Consider the following 15,846-nt stretch of genomic DNA (forward strand, 5'->3'; position numbering starts at 1 on the left):
ATGGGCGGACAGGTGCAGCTACCTCCTCGGCTGGGTGTTTCACTGCCGACCTGACAAGGCGTGGAGTGATGGTCCACCAGAACACCGAAGGGACAGTGCTGTCCAACTGAGATCCTTCCAGTTCCTCCTGCTCTCCTTCTTCTGTGACCTCAGCAGGGGACCAGCTTTCTACCTGCATCTCGGGGCAAGCGCCGAAGCGTCACCTCCCCACCACTCCTCTCAGAACAGGAACAAGAGCATGTGTAGTGACTGAGCTGCCTTTTCATGAAAGGCCCAATTAAGTTCTGCAGTACACGGTAGTGGAGACCTAGTTAGGGTTTCCATGGTAATGACTTAAATTGTGTGACTTCTGTCCTTGAGGAGCTGTGACACAGCACCACCCATCTCTGTGGGAGAGTCCCTGTGGGAGAATCGGGGGGCAAACGGCCCGCCCCATCCATCTGCCAGCTCAGAACTCTTCCCTGGCTGCTGGCACGTGTGCCCCTCCTGTGAGCACAGCCCGGGCTCCTCCCTCGGGCGTCTAGTAACACCTGCATCATCATTCTCACTGCTGAACTCTGCCAGCTGGGGCACAAGATGGGACTCCAGCAATAAGAAAATCCACACAAGGCAACATCAGAGTTTTTGTTTCCAGGATGTAAAAATACATATGTATCTATGTCTATCTACCTACCTATTATTCTATCACACATATAGCTTACATGATGTATGAGATACATTATATCTTACCTGTTATGATACATAAATATTGTCCCTAATATTTATATAAGTGCATATTTGCATAGAATCTATTTTTAAACAAGGCAAGCAGTGTATTTTCTGGCACAGGAGAAGAAACTCATCTAACTCCCATTTCCCAGAGAGATATGCATAATAGATTAATGAAGCAGGTGCCCAGAAGCCCTACTTATCAAAAAGCCCAAGACTCTTTAAAAGGGTGCTTTTCTTGCTCAAACACGGTTGTCCTTTGAGAAGCACGCTGTGAAGGGCAGCAGGCCCAGAGACCCCTCTCCTTCTGGTCCAGCACTCACTGCCCTGGGTATGTAAATAAACACCTGCAGCGTGGCAAGGTCGGCATCCAAACAGAGCTCAAGTGTAGTGCGGTGAGGCATGCGAGCTGGGGTGATGGACCCTCCCTGGCAGCTGTCCCCTCCTGCCCGGGAGAGTCTTCCAGGTGGGGAGGAAGTGCTCAGAAAGGGCCCTGCAGCCTCCCTCCTGGCCTCCTGCCTCCCCAGGTCCCCAGTGGGAGGAGGGAGGACTTTAGATTAAAATCAAAGCTCTGTTTATAAGATGGGACATTCCGAGAGCAAATGGAGACAGTGTCTGCAACTTAAAGTAACCACAGGAATTTTTACGAACTACATGTTGTCAGAACATCATGGAAAATGTCACTTTTCTCCAGTCAGCATCCTCCCCAGTGAATTTCAAAGGAGAAGAGTAGGTTGAAACCTGCTTCACTGATCCTGCCCCAGAATTTGCCCAGTGACTGGCTATATAGCTGTATTTTGGCTCTAACATTTTAATTCATTCCTACAGGTTTTTGGTCCTATGGTCCTATAATGCCCATGTTCATTCTTTTTTTTTTTTTTTTTTTTCTGCTTTGATTGTAATGTTAGCAGAAGGCTTTCAAGTGATGGGTTTGAGAGAGATTATTTAACTTAAGTCAAGTTGGCTTCCTCATTATGCAAATGAAAAAACAATCTTCTTTGACTAAGCCAAAGTACTGAAAAAAATAACAAGAGTTAAAAGTATTAAGTAGGAACATTTACCCAGCTGCATTTTAAAATTCAATGTCATGGAAAGTTCATTTTCTGGTAACCCAAATTACTGTCAGGTTCTGTCAAGATTCTCTCCGGAAAATGTTTTCAGGAGAGGCTCAAAGTCTCAGAAATCCAAATTGATCAATTTTTTAGCTGCACATATTAACTTTTGTATCATAAGATATTATATTTAAACTACAAACTGCCCCAAACCAAATGACATATGGCATTTAAACCAATAAGTTCTTGAATTTAAGGCTGTCAAAAATTCTGTTTGATTTTTTTTTTTAAGTTGGCAACATATTGCTTTTTTTTTTTTTGAGAAGTGAACCTCAAGAGGAAATGCAGCTATCTTTAGCATGCCTTGAAAAAAAAAAAAAAAAAAAAGAGAGAGAGAGAGAGAGAAATTTCCACATTCAGCTCGAGGAGGAGCCTTTGTACACTTTTGTCCGGCCTATCCTGCATTCCAAAGCCGATGGTGTTTTCCTGTAAACACACATCCCAGGGCGGCACCTCTCGTGAATGCCCAGTCCAGAAAAGGAGCCAGCAGCAGCCCAGGAAGAGGAAAGACTGGATTTCAGGGATCACAAACCGAGCTAAAAGCTTTAGAATCTGGATGTGGCATCTTCACAGTAAAGTCTTACCTATAGGACTTCATCAACCCTTTCTGTCACTCTGCTGCTTTTCAGCTGAGTCCAAGGTCCAGAATACATGTGGGAACAAGGCCACCCAGAACCTACAGGCTCTAAAACACCACGCTGTGATCCTGGTGTGTGTCGGAGAGCAGAGAGAGACCCGTCCTGAAAGGCTCTCGTGTCTTAATGCTGGAGAGGCCCGGATCCAGTCAGGAGGGCTGCCCGGGCCACCGTGGGGAGCGGGGGGACCTTATCCACTCCCCACCCCACCACCCGCCAGAGACAGAAATCGGGGCACGTCAGCTGGCCCCTGCCGTGTCAGGCATGAGATGGACAAGCTTGCCAGGCAGCCGTGAGACCTGGCGAAACGAGATCTGGGCTGCACTAGGTGGACGGACGTGTGGTCAGGATGGTGACTGTCCCCGTTCCCCTCTGCCTGACCTCGGCACGTCCTTCCACGCCTTTGTAGCTTTTACATTCCACGAAGTTCAAAGAGGTAGTCCTCCAACCATAGGCCTTAACTGGCTGAAGGATGCATGCCCCATGAGGGTCTCATAAAGGCACCCCATAGTCCCAAATTCCCAGAAGCAAGTTGTGTTGCATGGATCCTCCCTGTGACCGATGAGACCTGCTGCCAACAGAGGCCATCTTCCAGCTGCAAACTCTGCAGAGACTTCAAATGACAGGGAAACTTCAGAAGTCTCATTTAGATGCATCTTTCCACCTCCTGCTGCAGGCAAAGGACGCACAGTCCTATCCACCAAAAGCAGTGCCCCACGTTCCCTGGATTCTGTCACAGAAGTCATGACCAGCTAAGACACTGGGACACCTACCTCGTTCAAACTGTAGCTTTTTGTATCTTTGCATAATTTCAGCTGCTACCATGCACTCAATCTACGGGGGAAAAAATAGAAAAAGGAGTGAAACAATCTGAGGGCTAGAATGCAATTCCAGGTCCACCCAGACAGAGCCCAGGACCCCCTGATGCAGAGAGGAGCCCAGGCTGGTGCCCAGCAGAGCCCAGTTCCCCAGATCCCGGGACCCCCCTGATGCCCAGGCTGGTGCCTGGCAGCGCCTAGTTCCCCAGCTACATGCCTCATTCTCCTGCAGGTGGCCCTGTCTGGGGCAGGCAGCGTCCGGGCAGCTAATGGCAGTTTCTAATCCTTCTTTGATCAAGAGCTCCACATACTGTTTCAGGCACTGAAAAACAGAAACAGAGACATCTTTTTAAACATCTTTTCTTCCTTAAGGCTGAAGGAGCAGTGATGCATTAAAAAAAAAAAAAAAAAGACAAAACAGGCCCACGGTTGCAGGACAGTTTTCTGTATTTTCGCCGTGTAGCCCATAGCAACCAGCAAATTAGAGGTTTTGTTCACTCCACAAATATTCGAGGGATACCTCTTCTGCCCCAGGACTAAGGATGCGGTTGAGTCCCTGAGCACCAACTTGGCAGATACCACGCCAGTGAGCCTATTGGGGGAGCAGAGGGGAGCTGGGAAGCCGTAGCCCTCAAATACACTTCGGATGTCGGAACACACTGTGTTCAGGCTTCTCTATTCCACTGTTTCACGTACTCCTTACATTTGTGCAGGAAAGGCACGACCATGGCGTCATTCATGTGTGAAATGCACGGATCGCCAGCTGACCCAGCCTGCAAGGGCAAAGCCTGGGTTCCAACCCAGCCTCACCTGACTCTAAGATGCATGCCACCCAAAACCCCTACAGCTGCCCGTCCTCCCCCCACGACCCTCCCTTGCTGGGCAATTACTTACTCCCCCCTGCCCGCATTTGGCAGTCTGGCTGAACATCTGAAGTAAGTGAGAAGAATCAGTGAAGGGCACAAAGCAGAGCCTACACCAAGATGGGGGCCTTTCAGAGTGCAGCTTCCTCTGGCTTTACTCTACCAGCCTTGGGAATCCAGGGTGCCCTGGCAATGCACTTTGCAAACAAGTGGAAGGGAAGCTAGGGCCTGCCCGAGGTAAGCTCACCGCCAAACAAGACCGAGACAACTCCGAGGCCCTACACCAGGACTCAAAAAAGAGCATGGAAACCGGACCTTTCAGTGAAGGAACTACAAAGTACAACATCTCACCGGCACCTGCAGCTCCACTTCCAATCTCAGCCCAGCACAATACCGGAGCCCAGAATACCAACACCATATTACACTGGTATCATAACGCTGTGTGGTGCCAACAGCTCACCAAGCTGTTTCCTAAGCCTCTTCCTTCCCCAAAAATGTCTGATCCACTCCATGAAAAGAATGCATGGCTATCAGTAACAGATGGGCCTTACATGAGATCCAGCTGCAGTGCTACTTGTTCTATGCCTGGAACAGGTCTCTCTCTCTCTCTACCAGCCTCATATTCCCAATCTGCCATGAAGGTGGATGGACCCACCTCAGAGTGGGTAAGACTTTTACAGAAGAGAAACGTCTAGAAGACAACGCGGGAAAGAGGGTATATATACTAAGTATGTAAAGAACGAATGCTCTAAGTGGATAATTCTCACCATCCTAGCAAACGAGGATACTTCACTCACTAAAGACTCTAGATGGCAATTTCTTTAAAAAAATAGACACCAAGGCCATCCGAGGTCACCTCTCAAGAACACCAAACAGAATTCTAGGACTTCACGAGTCAATTGCAGCTCTGGTGCCCATGACGGAGGGCCTTGCGTGTCAGCCTGTATCCTTTTATCTGGCAAAGGCAGCGGGTGATGGCAGAGGCTGTGAATGTAGATTTCTTCAGAGACTTCTGTTTCACCAACACAATGATGAAGAGAACCAGAGAAGGGAGGGGCCCGGTCCTGGGGCTCCCTCAGAGGCCTCTATGGCAGGGGTTTCAGGGGCAAACTCATCAACACCATAAGGAGTCCCCAGAACAGGTGAGAAGCATGGTGGGGGCGGGGGGGGGTCACTCCGAGCCTCCACAGGCCTGCACCCACTTGGGAGAAGCACCGTGGTTGAGTGGGTGCTGAACCCCTCCAACAGCATCTGCTTTGGGGTTGGGAGGTCACTGGAGATAGAACGCCCTGTTTGGACCTGGGTGCAATGTAAGGAGGAGAAACAACGCAGGCCCTGGGGCTAGACAGATGCCTGGACTCCTTGTCCTTCCAGGCAGATGCCGGGGACCTGCTGCGTGACGCATTTAGGCCACAGCTCCCTCGACCACAGAACAGAGATGCTCATCTTCCTGGGCTTTGGGGACAGTCGTGCAAAAAGTGCGTAAAGCATCTTGAACAATTCCCAACTCGCTGACCAGCTAAGAGCAAGCGACTGCTCTTCTCTGCTACTCTTGTGTATCTGTGTGATACGCGTCTCCCCATCACAGGTGTACCAAAACTCCAAACCTTCCCACCAAGATAATGGTTTCACTTTTCATGATTAAGTTTGTCGAAACTGAGTCTCTGGGGGACCCAGGAACGCTGTACATTGATTAAATGCTAAATACGCTCAATGGTACTGCGCTGCATTAGGAGAGAGGGTTTACAAAAGATGACAGTCAGCGTGAAGCACACACCCAGGGGGCAGCAACGCTCAAAACATCGCAGGGCAAGAGGGTGCACATGAACCGCAGGCTGTCTCGTCTGGCTGAGGGCTGCAGAGCGCGTGTCCTGGGCCAGGAGCAGGCCTGTGCACAGTCTGCAAAACCAGCATGTGGTGGGAGCATCTATTTGTTTTCTACCTAATGCGGGGTGAGGATCCAAGCGTCCCACACAGCATCCATCGCAAACAAGCCCCGTCTCCTTCCGGGTAGAAAGCGGCCCATGACTCACAATCTAATAGCAAAAAGATGTCTCAAAATGAGCACAGAAAAAAAAAAAATGCCAGAGAAACCTCAATAAAAATAAACATACAGCACAAAGACAGACACTGACGTACCTCCTCCTATCTCAATTACCCTGATCAAAAGTCTCAGGACTCTGCTGATCACGGATGTCAGCCAGCGAAACGAACCTCAGAGTCTGGAGAGGCATTTAATCACTCCCACTGCACAGAGGAGAGAACGAAGCTCAGGGAATTTATGAGCAGGCCTAGAGTCTGTAAGTGGAGGAGCTGAGGCTCAAACCCACACATGCCTGACTCCCAAGAGGTGGGGTTTTGGTCACTGCTGCTGCTTTTTAATTGCGGCATTCTTCCTCCCCAGTCCAGAACACTTTCCTAAGTCATGATTTATTCCTTATTTTTCTGTTACCTTGTGCATTTTCTCATTAGTACAAAGAATTGTATGCACTTCAAACCAACAAAGTCCGAGTCACCCCAGTGTCCTGAGTGTCCGTGATGCCAGGACCGCCCACGATGCCAAGACTCCCAAGGCCGCTGTGGGAAAAGATGCAGGTGCGGGTCCTCAGGATTCACTGGCTCCAGGCTCCGTGGGCTCCCGCCTGGGGAAGGGGGTCGGGATGGAGAGCTGGCTGGAGGGACAAGGGCTCCCAGGAGAGGAGCATCTGCTGCACCGAGGGCAGGAGGAGAAAGACCCCAGAACATTCCAGGACCTTCGTGTTCCGTTCTGTCATCCAACGCCTTGACGCTTGGGTCCAACAGTACTGAGGCAGCATTGCTGACCTTCGAAAGGACTTCCCCTGTGTGCAAAGTTTCCTGCCAAGGAGAAGGGGGCCACAGAGACACTTCCGCCGGAAATAAAACTGCAGCAAGTCTGAATTCCATCTCCTTTCCTGCCTGGAGGCCTGGTGCCTACTGCTGATGCTAACAGCTGGAGAAACGTCCAGAAACTGTGCTCAAAGGCCCCTGAGTAGCCTCTGCCGTACCTGCAGCCAGGTCCAAACAACTGTGCTGGGACCCCCGTGAGCAGCGTTCGAGTAGCAAGGGCCTGGGAGTCACTGGGCTCAAGTGCCAGCGAGTCCGCCAGACATATGTGTTGACCAAAGCCTAAGCTGCACGTCTCTGACCCCCATCCCGCCCCCCAGGCACAGGGGCTCAGGCGGAGGCAAGCCCGGGCACAGAAGAGGATGCTGGGCGTCTCAGGGACCACGGTGCCCCAGCTCGCTGCCTGCATGCTCACTGTGTGTTCTTCTTGGCAGGCCCACAGCCTCAACCACCCAGGCTCTGCCCACATCTCTCCTTCGATGGCAGGCTCTCTCAAAGCGAGAACTGTTCATTGATCTTTCCAGTCCCTGAAAGATCTGAGTGCTGGCAAATAGCTAGGGATGAAGAACGCCACACGGAGGACAGATGCCAACAGCCGGAGAGGGGAGGGCACAAGCACGAACAGGACACTGTGTGTCCGGGCAGAGAACCGGAGACCTGGATGGGGTGGGAGACACCACACCACACCACCCCACCCCAGATCACTGCCAAAGAACAACCTAACCCTAACCCACTGGGCTGTCCTTCGGGGGGAGGCAGGTCCCTCTGGCAGAGCTTGTCCTTGGGGAGGCTGGAGCAACCGCCTGATCGGCACGACACGGATGCTTCAAGCAGAGCCCTGGCCACGCTGCCATAGCAGAAACCTGAGCAGACCACCCAGCAAGCCCTGCAGTGTATGTTCTGGCAGCTTCTCCTCCAGGCTGCAGGAATGGGACTTTACCCAAAGCAGGGAGTCCGGCATATGAAGGTTGCTTTTGTAAAATGTTCAGAATTGGGAAAAAAAAAAAGAAGAAGAAAGAAAAATCCAGACTTTCCACAAAAAAAAAAAAAAAAAAAAAAAAAAAACCCTCTCATCGCCGGGTACTTTCTGTCTCCTGCCCTCTGCTCTTGCCAAACCACTGGCTCCATGGTCGCCTGGTCTCACCTCCCCGGAGCTCCCCGACCCTCTGCTCTGCTGAAGACCAGGTGTGGCCAGGAGCGAGGGGGCCCTTGGCCAGCCCTGCTCCCATTTACCTTGGCGCCCTGTCCCTGTGTGTCCTGGGGCCTTTTCTTTAAGGTTTCTAAGACTGGGAGCCAAGGATAATGACCTTCCTTGCAGGCAGTGACCTTGCTGGAGGATTACATTGGACCCACACAAAGCAATATTCAACGGCACCAGTTCCTTCTACTCCGATCCTATTACTCAGATCCATCAGCCTAATTCTGTCCACAGGGAAGTCCCACCACCAAAAAGCCTAACAGCCCCCAAGTCCAAGCTGAGGCGGCCACAGCCACGCCCTTTCCGTGGGCCCCCTGACCTGCAGCCTCACCCTGGAGAGAACCGGTGCACAGTGGACCCCACATGCAGACAGTGGCGGGGTGGCGGGGTCGGGGGTGTGCAGAGGCAACGCCCCTCATTTTCTCTGGAGCCCGCAAAGGACCCGGGGGCCTGTGGCCACAGCTGCGTGGGAAGATGCGGGCTGAGCGGGCTGGTGGGAAACCTTCTCCTTCAAGGGCATCAAGTCCAAAGCCTCAGTTGTGAGTCTGTCACTGGCTTGGGATTTTCGGGTCCCTTCAGCACCTGCTCTTCATGAGGGGGTGTGGGGAGGCCTGTGAGGGACCAAGGAGGGACCCTCCCTTCACCACAACCAACACAGGGAGACACACAAGCCAGCACGGATTCGGATGCTGCCTACTCAACACGGTCCACAGAGATGCAGTTATCCATCCCCGTGCTGGGCCCACTCAGGCAGAGAAAACACGCGGTGTGGACCTAACAACACACGGTGGGTCGAGAGACAGCGAGGGTGCTGGGTGGACTGCAGGAAGGACGTGGGGAGTGAGATGGGGAAGGGCCTGGGCCAAGCAGAGCCTGTGTATCATTTATGGAGGCCTCGGGTCCAGGTAGCGACTGGAGTGGATTCATATCATCCAGAGGCTGTTTTATAAGAAGCCGGTCTCTGCGTGTAAGGATGAACCTGACAGGGCAGGGAGATATATTAAACAGCCCAGGACAGCAATTCCCAGTCAGGGCACTGGGTCTGCCAGCTTGGGGCCGGGAGCTGGGCACAGCCTCGCCTGGTCTGCACCTACGCAGGATCTAACACAGTCACCCATCAAAACGTGGACATGCTCAGGAAAGTCCTGCAGGTGCAGTCACGCCGCTGCTAAAACTCAGGGGGGCTGCTCTTTGTTCTGGAATGAATCACCCTGTTCTAAGAACTGGGCTGCGGCCACTAGCCCTCACCTGCAGGTAGGATGAGTGTGTTTCCGCCTGAGGTTGTGGGGTGTGTGTTTGTGTGCGTGTGAATTTAAGAAAGCAAGTGCAAGGAGGGGGCGCACGCACAGGACGAGTGTGACCACGCGAGCTCGTGTGCAGCTGCTCAGAATTGTCACGCTGGAGGGCTATTTCCAAGAGACGGGTACTCTGTTTACACAGCCCAATTAAGCTAAGCTGTCCTGATTTTCCAAACAACCGAAGGTTAGTCCATCGAGTGGAGAAACCAAGAGTGGTGCTGGTTTATTTATCGTGAATAAGAAGGGGCTGGGGAGACTGAGAAGAACCCATTTGGGTGTCTGGCCAATAACAGCGCAGGACAGAGACAATCAGCTGGACTTGTGGCCTGACCGAGCTCCACGCTGACCGAGCGGGCCTGGTCTCGATGTTTCACGTGATGTTAGGCTTTCTTGGAACTGTCACTGGAAGGAAGGGACCTTGAATGAAGGAGCACTTTGAAATGCACTTCCCAGAATTCACTCTGACTCGGGTAAGCTGAGCCCATGGCAGGAAACAGAGTTAGTTTCCTGGACATCTCAGCATCCTAGGATTTCTCAGACACATCGCCTCAAAGTCGGAGAGGTGGAATCAGAGCACCCACTGCTGTGATAGTGGAAAGAAGAACAGTTAGTGTGACATCTCCCTGTGGCACATACACACAGCGGAATATTACTCAGCCGTAAAAAGGATGAAATAGTGTCATTTGCAGTAATGTGGATAGGCTTAGAGATGGTCATACCAAGTGATTAAGTCAGGCAGAGAAAGACAAACATCTTATGAGGTCACTTATATACAGAATCTATTAAAAACGATGCAAGAGCATTGCTTTATAAAACAGAAATAAACTCACAGCTTTCAAAATCAAACTGACAGTTACCAAAGGGCAATGTGGAGGGAAGGGGAATAAACTGGGGGGTGGGGTCGGCACATGCACACGACCACACAGAGGGGAGATGACCAACGGGGACCCGCGGCACAGCTCAGCAAGGTCTACTCAGGGTTCTGTAATAACCTATATGGGAAAAAGAACCGATATATGTATATACGTGTGTAACTAATTCACATTGCTGTACACTTGAAGCTAATACAACACTGTCAATCAACTATACCCTCAAATAATTTATTAAAAAAAAAAGAGGGGGACTTCCCATTGTGGCTCAGCGGAAACTAATCTGACGAGCATCCATGAGGACACAGGTTCGATCCCTGGCCTTGCTCAGCGGGTTAAGGACTCGGCATTGCTGTGAGCTGTGGTGCATGTCACAGACTCAGCTCGGATCTCACGTTTCTGTGGCTGTGGAATAGGCCGGCAGCTACAGCTCCAATTCGACCCCTAGCCTGGGAACCTCCAAAGGCCAAAAAAAGAGTGACACCTTCTTACTGCATTAAGCCATCTGGGTCTTAAGTACATACTGTTTAAGCAACAAACTATTTTTTTTGAGCCAAAGGTTAGGGGGCGACAAAACAGAAGCGCCTCCGTGGTCCGAGGCAGCCCCTGCAGTGGCGGGGATGGAGTGGTCGAGGCGACGGCTGAGGGGGACAAACCGGGCCGTAGTCTAAGCAGGGACGTGAGAGGGCTGGAGGCCGGAGCAGTGAGGATGGCTGCAGTGTAAAGCCTGCTCCGGGATGCGGGGTGTGCAGGGGTGGAGCTACGAGGCTGCATGAAGAGGCCCCCAGGGCGCGGCGGCGACCTCAGTCTCGAGGCCCCGTCAGGAGCACAGACCTCAGTCCTGGAAGGAAAAAGCTCTGCTCCTGCCAAGAAGATCCTCACCCCTTCAGCGCCTCCTGCTGTCTTGGCACCAGGTCTGCGCAGGTGGCCTGGCCTCCAGTTGGTCCTGGCAGGTCTAAGCCCAGGTCTGTCCCCCATCTCACCGGCTCTGGGCACAGGGTTTGTGAGGGTCTCACCACCAGCGAGGCCAGAGGGGTGTCTCCTGGGATCACCGATGTCTTCTTCTCCGCAAGTTACCCAAAGAGAGGCCCTTTCTACCCGCAGGCGGTGTGGGCTGAGGACATGGCGTCTGCAGCTCTCACCATGTGACTGTCACTGCGAGGGGCCTGGCACTTGACTTCCAGGCTCACGGACACCACCGGGAGGCCACCTGAAGCATCTTAAGGTCACACGAAGGCAGTGAAAGTAACAGTGCCAAGTGACAATCTGCGAGCTGAGGGGCTGAAGAGTCTTCACTCTCTTCTCTTGGATGAGGGACAGGGGACAGGAGGTTCCAGACTGGCCCAGGTCCCCCATCGTTAAGGGTGGGGTGGGGGGAGGTCAGAAGTGGGGAGTGGCAGCCCAGGGCCCTTCCTAGTGTCCAGACCACGGCCTTCAGTGCAGACAGGGCCCAGGGCAGAGAAGCTGGTCTCACTGGAGAATTCAGGCACCTTCAGAACCAAGGCTTTCTGCTCCTTGTGTGGCTCGCGCCTCACCAGGAGGTCTCTGACCCCAGGTTGCCCTTCCCTCCTCCCCTCACCATCCAAGCCTCGCTCCGCACCCATCTCTCTGGCCCCGTGACCTTCCAGTCCCTCCCACTACGTCACTGTGGGAACCCTGGCCCCATCAGGACACCCCTTCCTTTCTCCGCCCCTCCCTGATGGCTCCAGGCACCCCGCTTTCTGCAAATGACCCCCTGCAGCCTGCCAGGTGGAACTCATAGTTCCCTTCTTTATTACATACTATTTTTTTTGGCCATGCCCACAACATGCAGAAATTCCCTGGGACCAGGGAGCAAACCTGTGCCACAGCAGCGACCTAAACCACTGCAGTGACAACACCGGATGCTTAACCTGCAGCATTACAAGGAATCTCCACGTACTTCCTTTTGTATTGCAAACACAGCTCTCCCCACCCACGACAGTGACCCGGACCTCTCTCTCCCATGCACACACACAGGGTCAGGAGAGCAGAGACTAATCTTTCACCTTAGCTATGGCCCAGGGCGCCTGGCACAGGCAGGCGCTTGATGAGGGCTGGGAACGGCAGTGGTGAAACGTCCGCCCTGGGCCCCTTACAAAATGCAAAGCCGGGCCCATCTCCTCACCAGCTGAATTTCTCAGTGAGAAAACTTAACGAAGGTAAAGGCAGAAGTTCTGGGTCTTGAGATAAAGACACGTCCACCCTCTGATCTCTGGGGACCCTTTACCTTGAGGTGGGGACCCCACAGCACCTCACGTCTTTGAGCTTCAGGTCCCCTGCCCAACCTTTGCAGGAAGAAAATCCCCTCCAGTGTCAGGAGCTGTGCCCCCAACACTGTCTTGTTGGCAATAAGAGAACATAGACATGCAGGTGTTAGGAGATGCCGCAGGTACAGGGGAGACCGAAAATGGCCTTGACCGGTTTCATTTCAGCTGAAAACGTCTTCCACATCTTAGCTGCTGCTCCACAGGGACTCTCCCAGGCCACCAGACACACAGGTTGTGTCACAGATTGACAGAGCAGAAACGGGACTGGCTCTCCGTATAGGATCTCATCTTAGGGACACAGTTTGACCTCAGTGTCAACAACCCTTTCTCGCCTCCCAGGTCTTTTGCATCGAGACCGCTGGTTCTCCTTGAACATTTCACTTTTTTGCACACACGTGTTCAAGTTTGCATCTGTCCCTTTAGAGACGCATTTGCACATTCGGCCAGAACTTGACCCTTTGGGCTGCACAGTGGGGTCACCTCTCCACACCCTGAAACTCAGCATCACACCTAGAACCACAAACAGGCCTGTGGGGAGGTTCCTCCAGGAGGTGGGACCCTCAGTCTGCACAACGACCCCCGGCACAGGCTCTTCATGACCTCTGAACTCACCCGAAATCCACCAGGCACCCCACCAGGAAGGGAGGGCCCCTGGAACGTGTGTCCTGGTCATGCCAAATGAGCAACCGTAGGAAGACATATCTGGGGCTCAATAATTTGGGGAGCGACGAGTTAAATCAATGGTGGATTTCGTGGGGCCTTCCTCTTGCTCTAGGGCACCCAGGATGTCCCCGTGAGGGTACAGAGAGGGACATGGCATGCAGAATGCAGCAAGCCCCCTGAACCACGCAGACCGTGGGACTTCACCTTTTAGGACAAACGTTCCTCAGGACACATGCCAGGGGAAAGCTGCTGGAAGCTCTTTCTGATTCCTCCAAATGCAGAAGCAAGATGAAGAGGCGGTGGGCCACGTGGCAGCTCCTCACACTCAACCTCGCATCTGCAGCTCAGGGTCCAGTCCAAGTAGCTCCATGATGCAGGGGAGGCTGGTGCAGGTGGCCGCGGTCAGAAGCAAACAGCCTGCGTGCTTATCAGCGCAGTGAGGCCAGACCCCTAACGCCTCGCTCTCCCCTCGATCCCTTTCCTCCTTGAGGTCAATTTACCTCAAAACTAAAGCCTGGACCACTCTGGTCGTATTTATTTGAAGCGTGCCCCTCTCTGCCTTGCGCAATTCTCTCTCTCCATTCTTTGCTACCTTCCCAGGTCTGTCCCCAGGAAAACGACAGTGGCAATTCTGCTGGCTGTAAACCTGCCTGTCCCTTGCCCAGCCTGGGGGCAGGAGGTGCCCTGAGGCCTACCCAGAGGGGAAGGCAGGTGATGGAAGCCCTGGGGGCAGGGGCACCCCCTCACCCCCACTGTGTGTGCCGGCAGGTGCTTCCTGTGTTTCGTGCCGCCGGGAGCTGCAGACACAGTGTGCCTATCTCAATATCTTAATTTTTAATAAATGGTTGTAAAAAAAAAAAAAAATCACAACAGTCACATGTGCCTTGGTGCTCCTACTTCCTTGAAAAAACAATGCTATTTTCCCCTTTCGCAGTCGGCGACTTAAATTAAGTGTTTGATCTGAATTAGGTTTGTTTATTTATTTTTACTACTGCCCTCTAGAAATAGAAAACCCAAACACCAATGACAACAAATGAAAGCCTGGGTAAAACCACGCCAGGCTGAATGTAAGGACTCACGGGAAAGGAAACAAGCCGGGTCCCCTGAGGCTGTCCCCACGCTGGCACAAAGGGGACAGCGGGGCGTGAGCTCGCCCATGGGCACGTCACCAGAGGGACAGCATCTGATTGCAGGAGACGGTGGAAAACTTCCCTTCAGGCAAGAGGGAGGCGGTTTGCAAAAGGGAATTATTTAATCCATCCCAGCTCATCCGCTTCTGATTCTGTGTTCACTGGTTGAGGGTCTGTCTCTCCTCCCACCTGCCTGAGCCCCCCCGCCCCCCATCCTTCCCCAACACAGAAAATGCCCAAAGCAGCATCCTGTGCTCCAGGCCGAGGTGGCCTTCCCGGAGCTTTAAGGAGGCACACACTTTGGGTGCTGAGGCCCACTGAGGGTGACTCCTTGCTAATCAATCCTGCAGCCTCATTAATCACCCATCATGGGTCCTGCAGTGAACCCATGTTGGGGGGCAGAATTTTGCCCTCAGAAAGCCAGGGTCTAGCATAAAAGGAAGCCAGAGACACAGACTTGAATGGTGGCAAAGCTCCTGATCCGTAAACAGGTAGATAATGAGGCTCAGCCCCAAGGAGGCCAGGAGGCAAATGAAATAAGGCTGCAAAATTCAGGCAGAGGCAGGAAGAGGTCTCTGACAATCCAGAGGCGGCCGTCGGGACAGAGTCTAATCCAGACATCTGAGCAATACACAGACAGGCTGTCCCTATGGTCCATTTATAATGGCGACTACAAATTTTTTTTTTTTTCTTTTTAGGGCCATGTCTGTGGCATATGATAGTTCCCAGGCTGGGGGCAAATCAGAGCTGCAGCTGCCAGCCTACACCACAGCTCACGGCAACAATGGATCCAATCCACATCCGTGACCTACACTGCAGCCTGCGGCAACACCAGATCCTTAACCCACTGAGCGAGGCCAGGGATCGAATCTGCAACCTTACGGACACTATGTCAGGTTCCTAACCCACCGTACCACAACGGGGACTCCTCATTTTTCTTTTCTGGTGCATAAAACATTGGGTCTGAACTAGGCCTGATGGGAACAGCAGGCCCTGTAAGCATTAAGCATAGAACACCAGCCTAGGGTGATGCTGGCTGCATCGTCAGGAAATTCAAGGTGATTCCAATATGTGCACCCTCCGGTTTAGCAGGAACGCAGCGACAGCTGACACAGAGCATTAATCGCTGCGCTGTGCATCTCATGGGGTGGGCCCGCCACAAATGCAGGCAGGTCACTGCTGCGCTAAATTTCAGGCGAGCTGCCGTGAAGCTTCTCTTTTCCAGAGAAGAGAGCACTGGCCACTATCAGGTTTCTAACCTGCCTGCCTGGCTCCTAAGATTCTGATTAACTGGTTACCTCTGCACCACGAGCCCCTGCAATGGAACCTGCGTGGGCAGCCTGCCGACCTGGAGAGAACTTCCTCCAGAGGCCTCGTAAAATCCTCAAAAGGGAGACCC

General features: G+C 52.6%; 1 protein-coding gene across 30 annotated transcripts in view; it reads right to left on the reverse strand.

The window, feature by feature from the left end:
* The window catches only part of RNF144A (ring finger protein 144A), a 120,122-nt gene that overhangs the window by 26,020 nt on the left and 78,256 nt on the right, over positions 1–15,846 (reverse strand). For all 30 annotated transcript variants that reach the window (XM_021087906.2, XM_021087897.2, XM_085016157.1 and 27 more), the window contains 2 exons: positions 3,491–3,595; positions 3,229–3,289 (listed from right to left, as the gene is read on the reverse strand). In XM_021087906.2, the coding sequence (XP_020943565.1) occupies positions 3,229–3,280 (52 nt within the window). In that variant the 5' untranslated portion in view covers positions 3,281–3,289; positions 3,491–3,595. The remainder of the gene's footprint in view (positions 1–3,228; positions 3,290–3,490; positions 3,596–15,846) is intronic.

Source organism: Sus scrofa, chromosome 3 (genome assembly GCF_054392235.1).
Source record: "Sus scrofa isolate SSC_HxYL_T2T_F1_AM1 chromosome 3, Sscrofa_HxYL_maternal_Yorkshire_Landrace_v2.0, whole genome shotgun sequence".
In the NCBI taxonomy this organism is placed as follows: Eukaryota; Metazoa; Chordata; class Mammalia; order Artiodactyla; family Suidae; genus Sus; species Sus scrofa.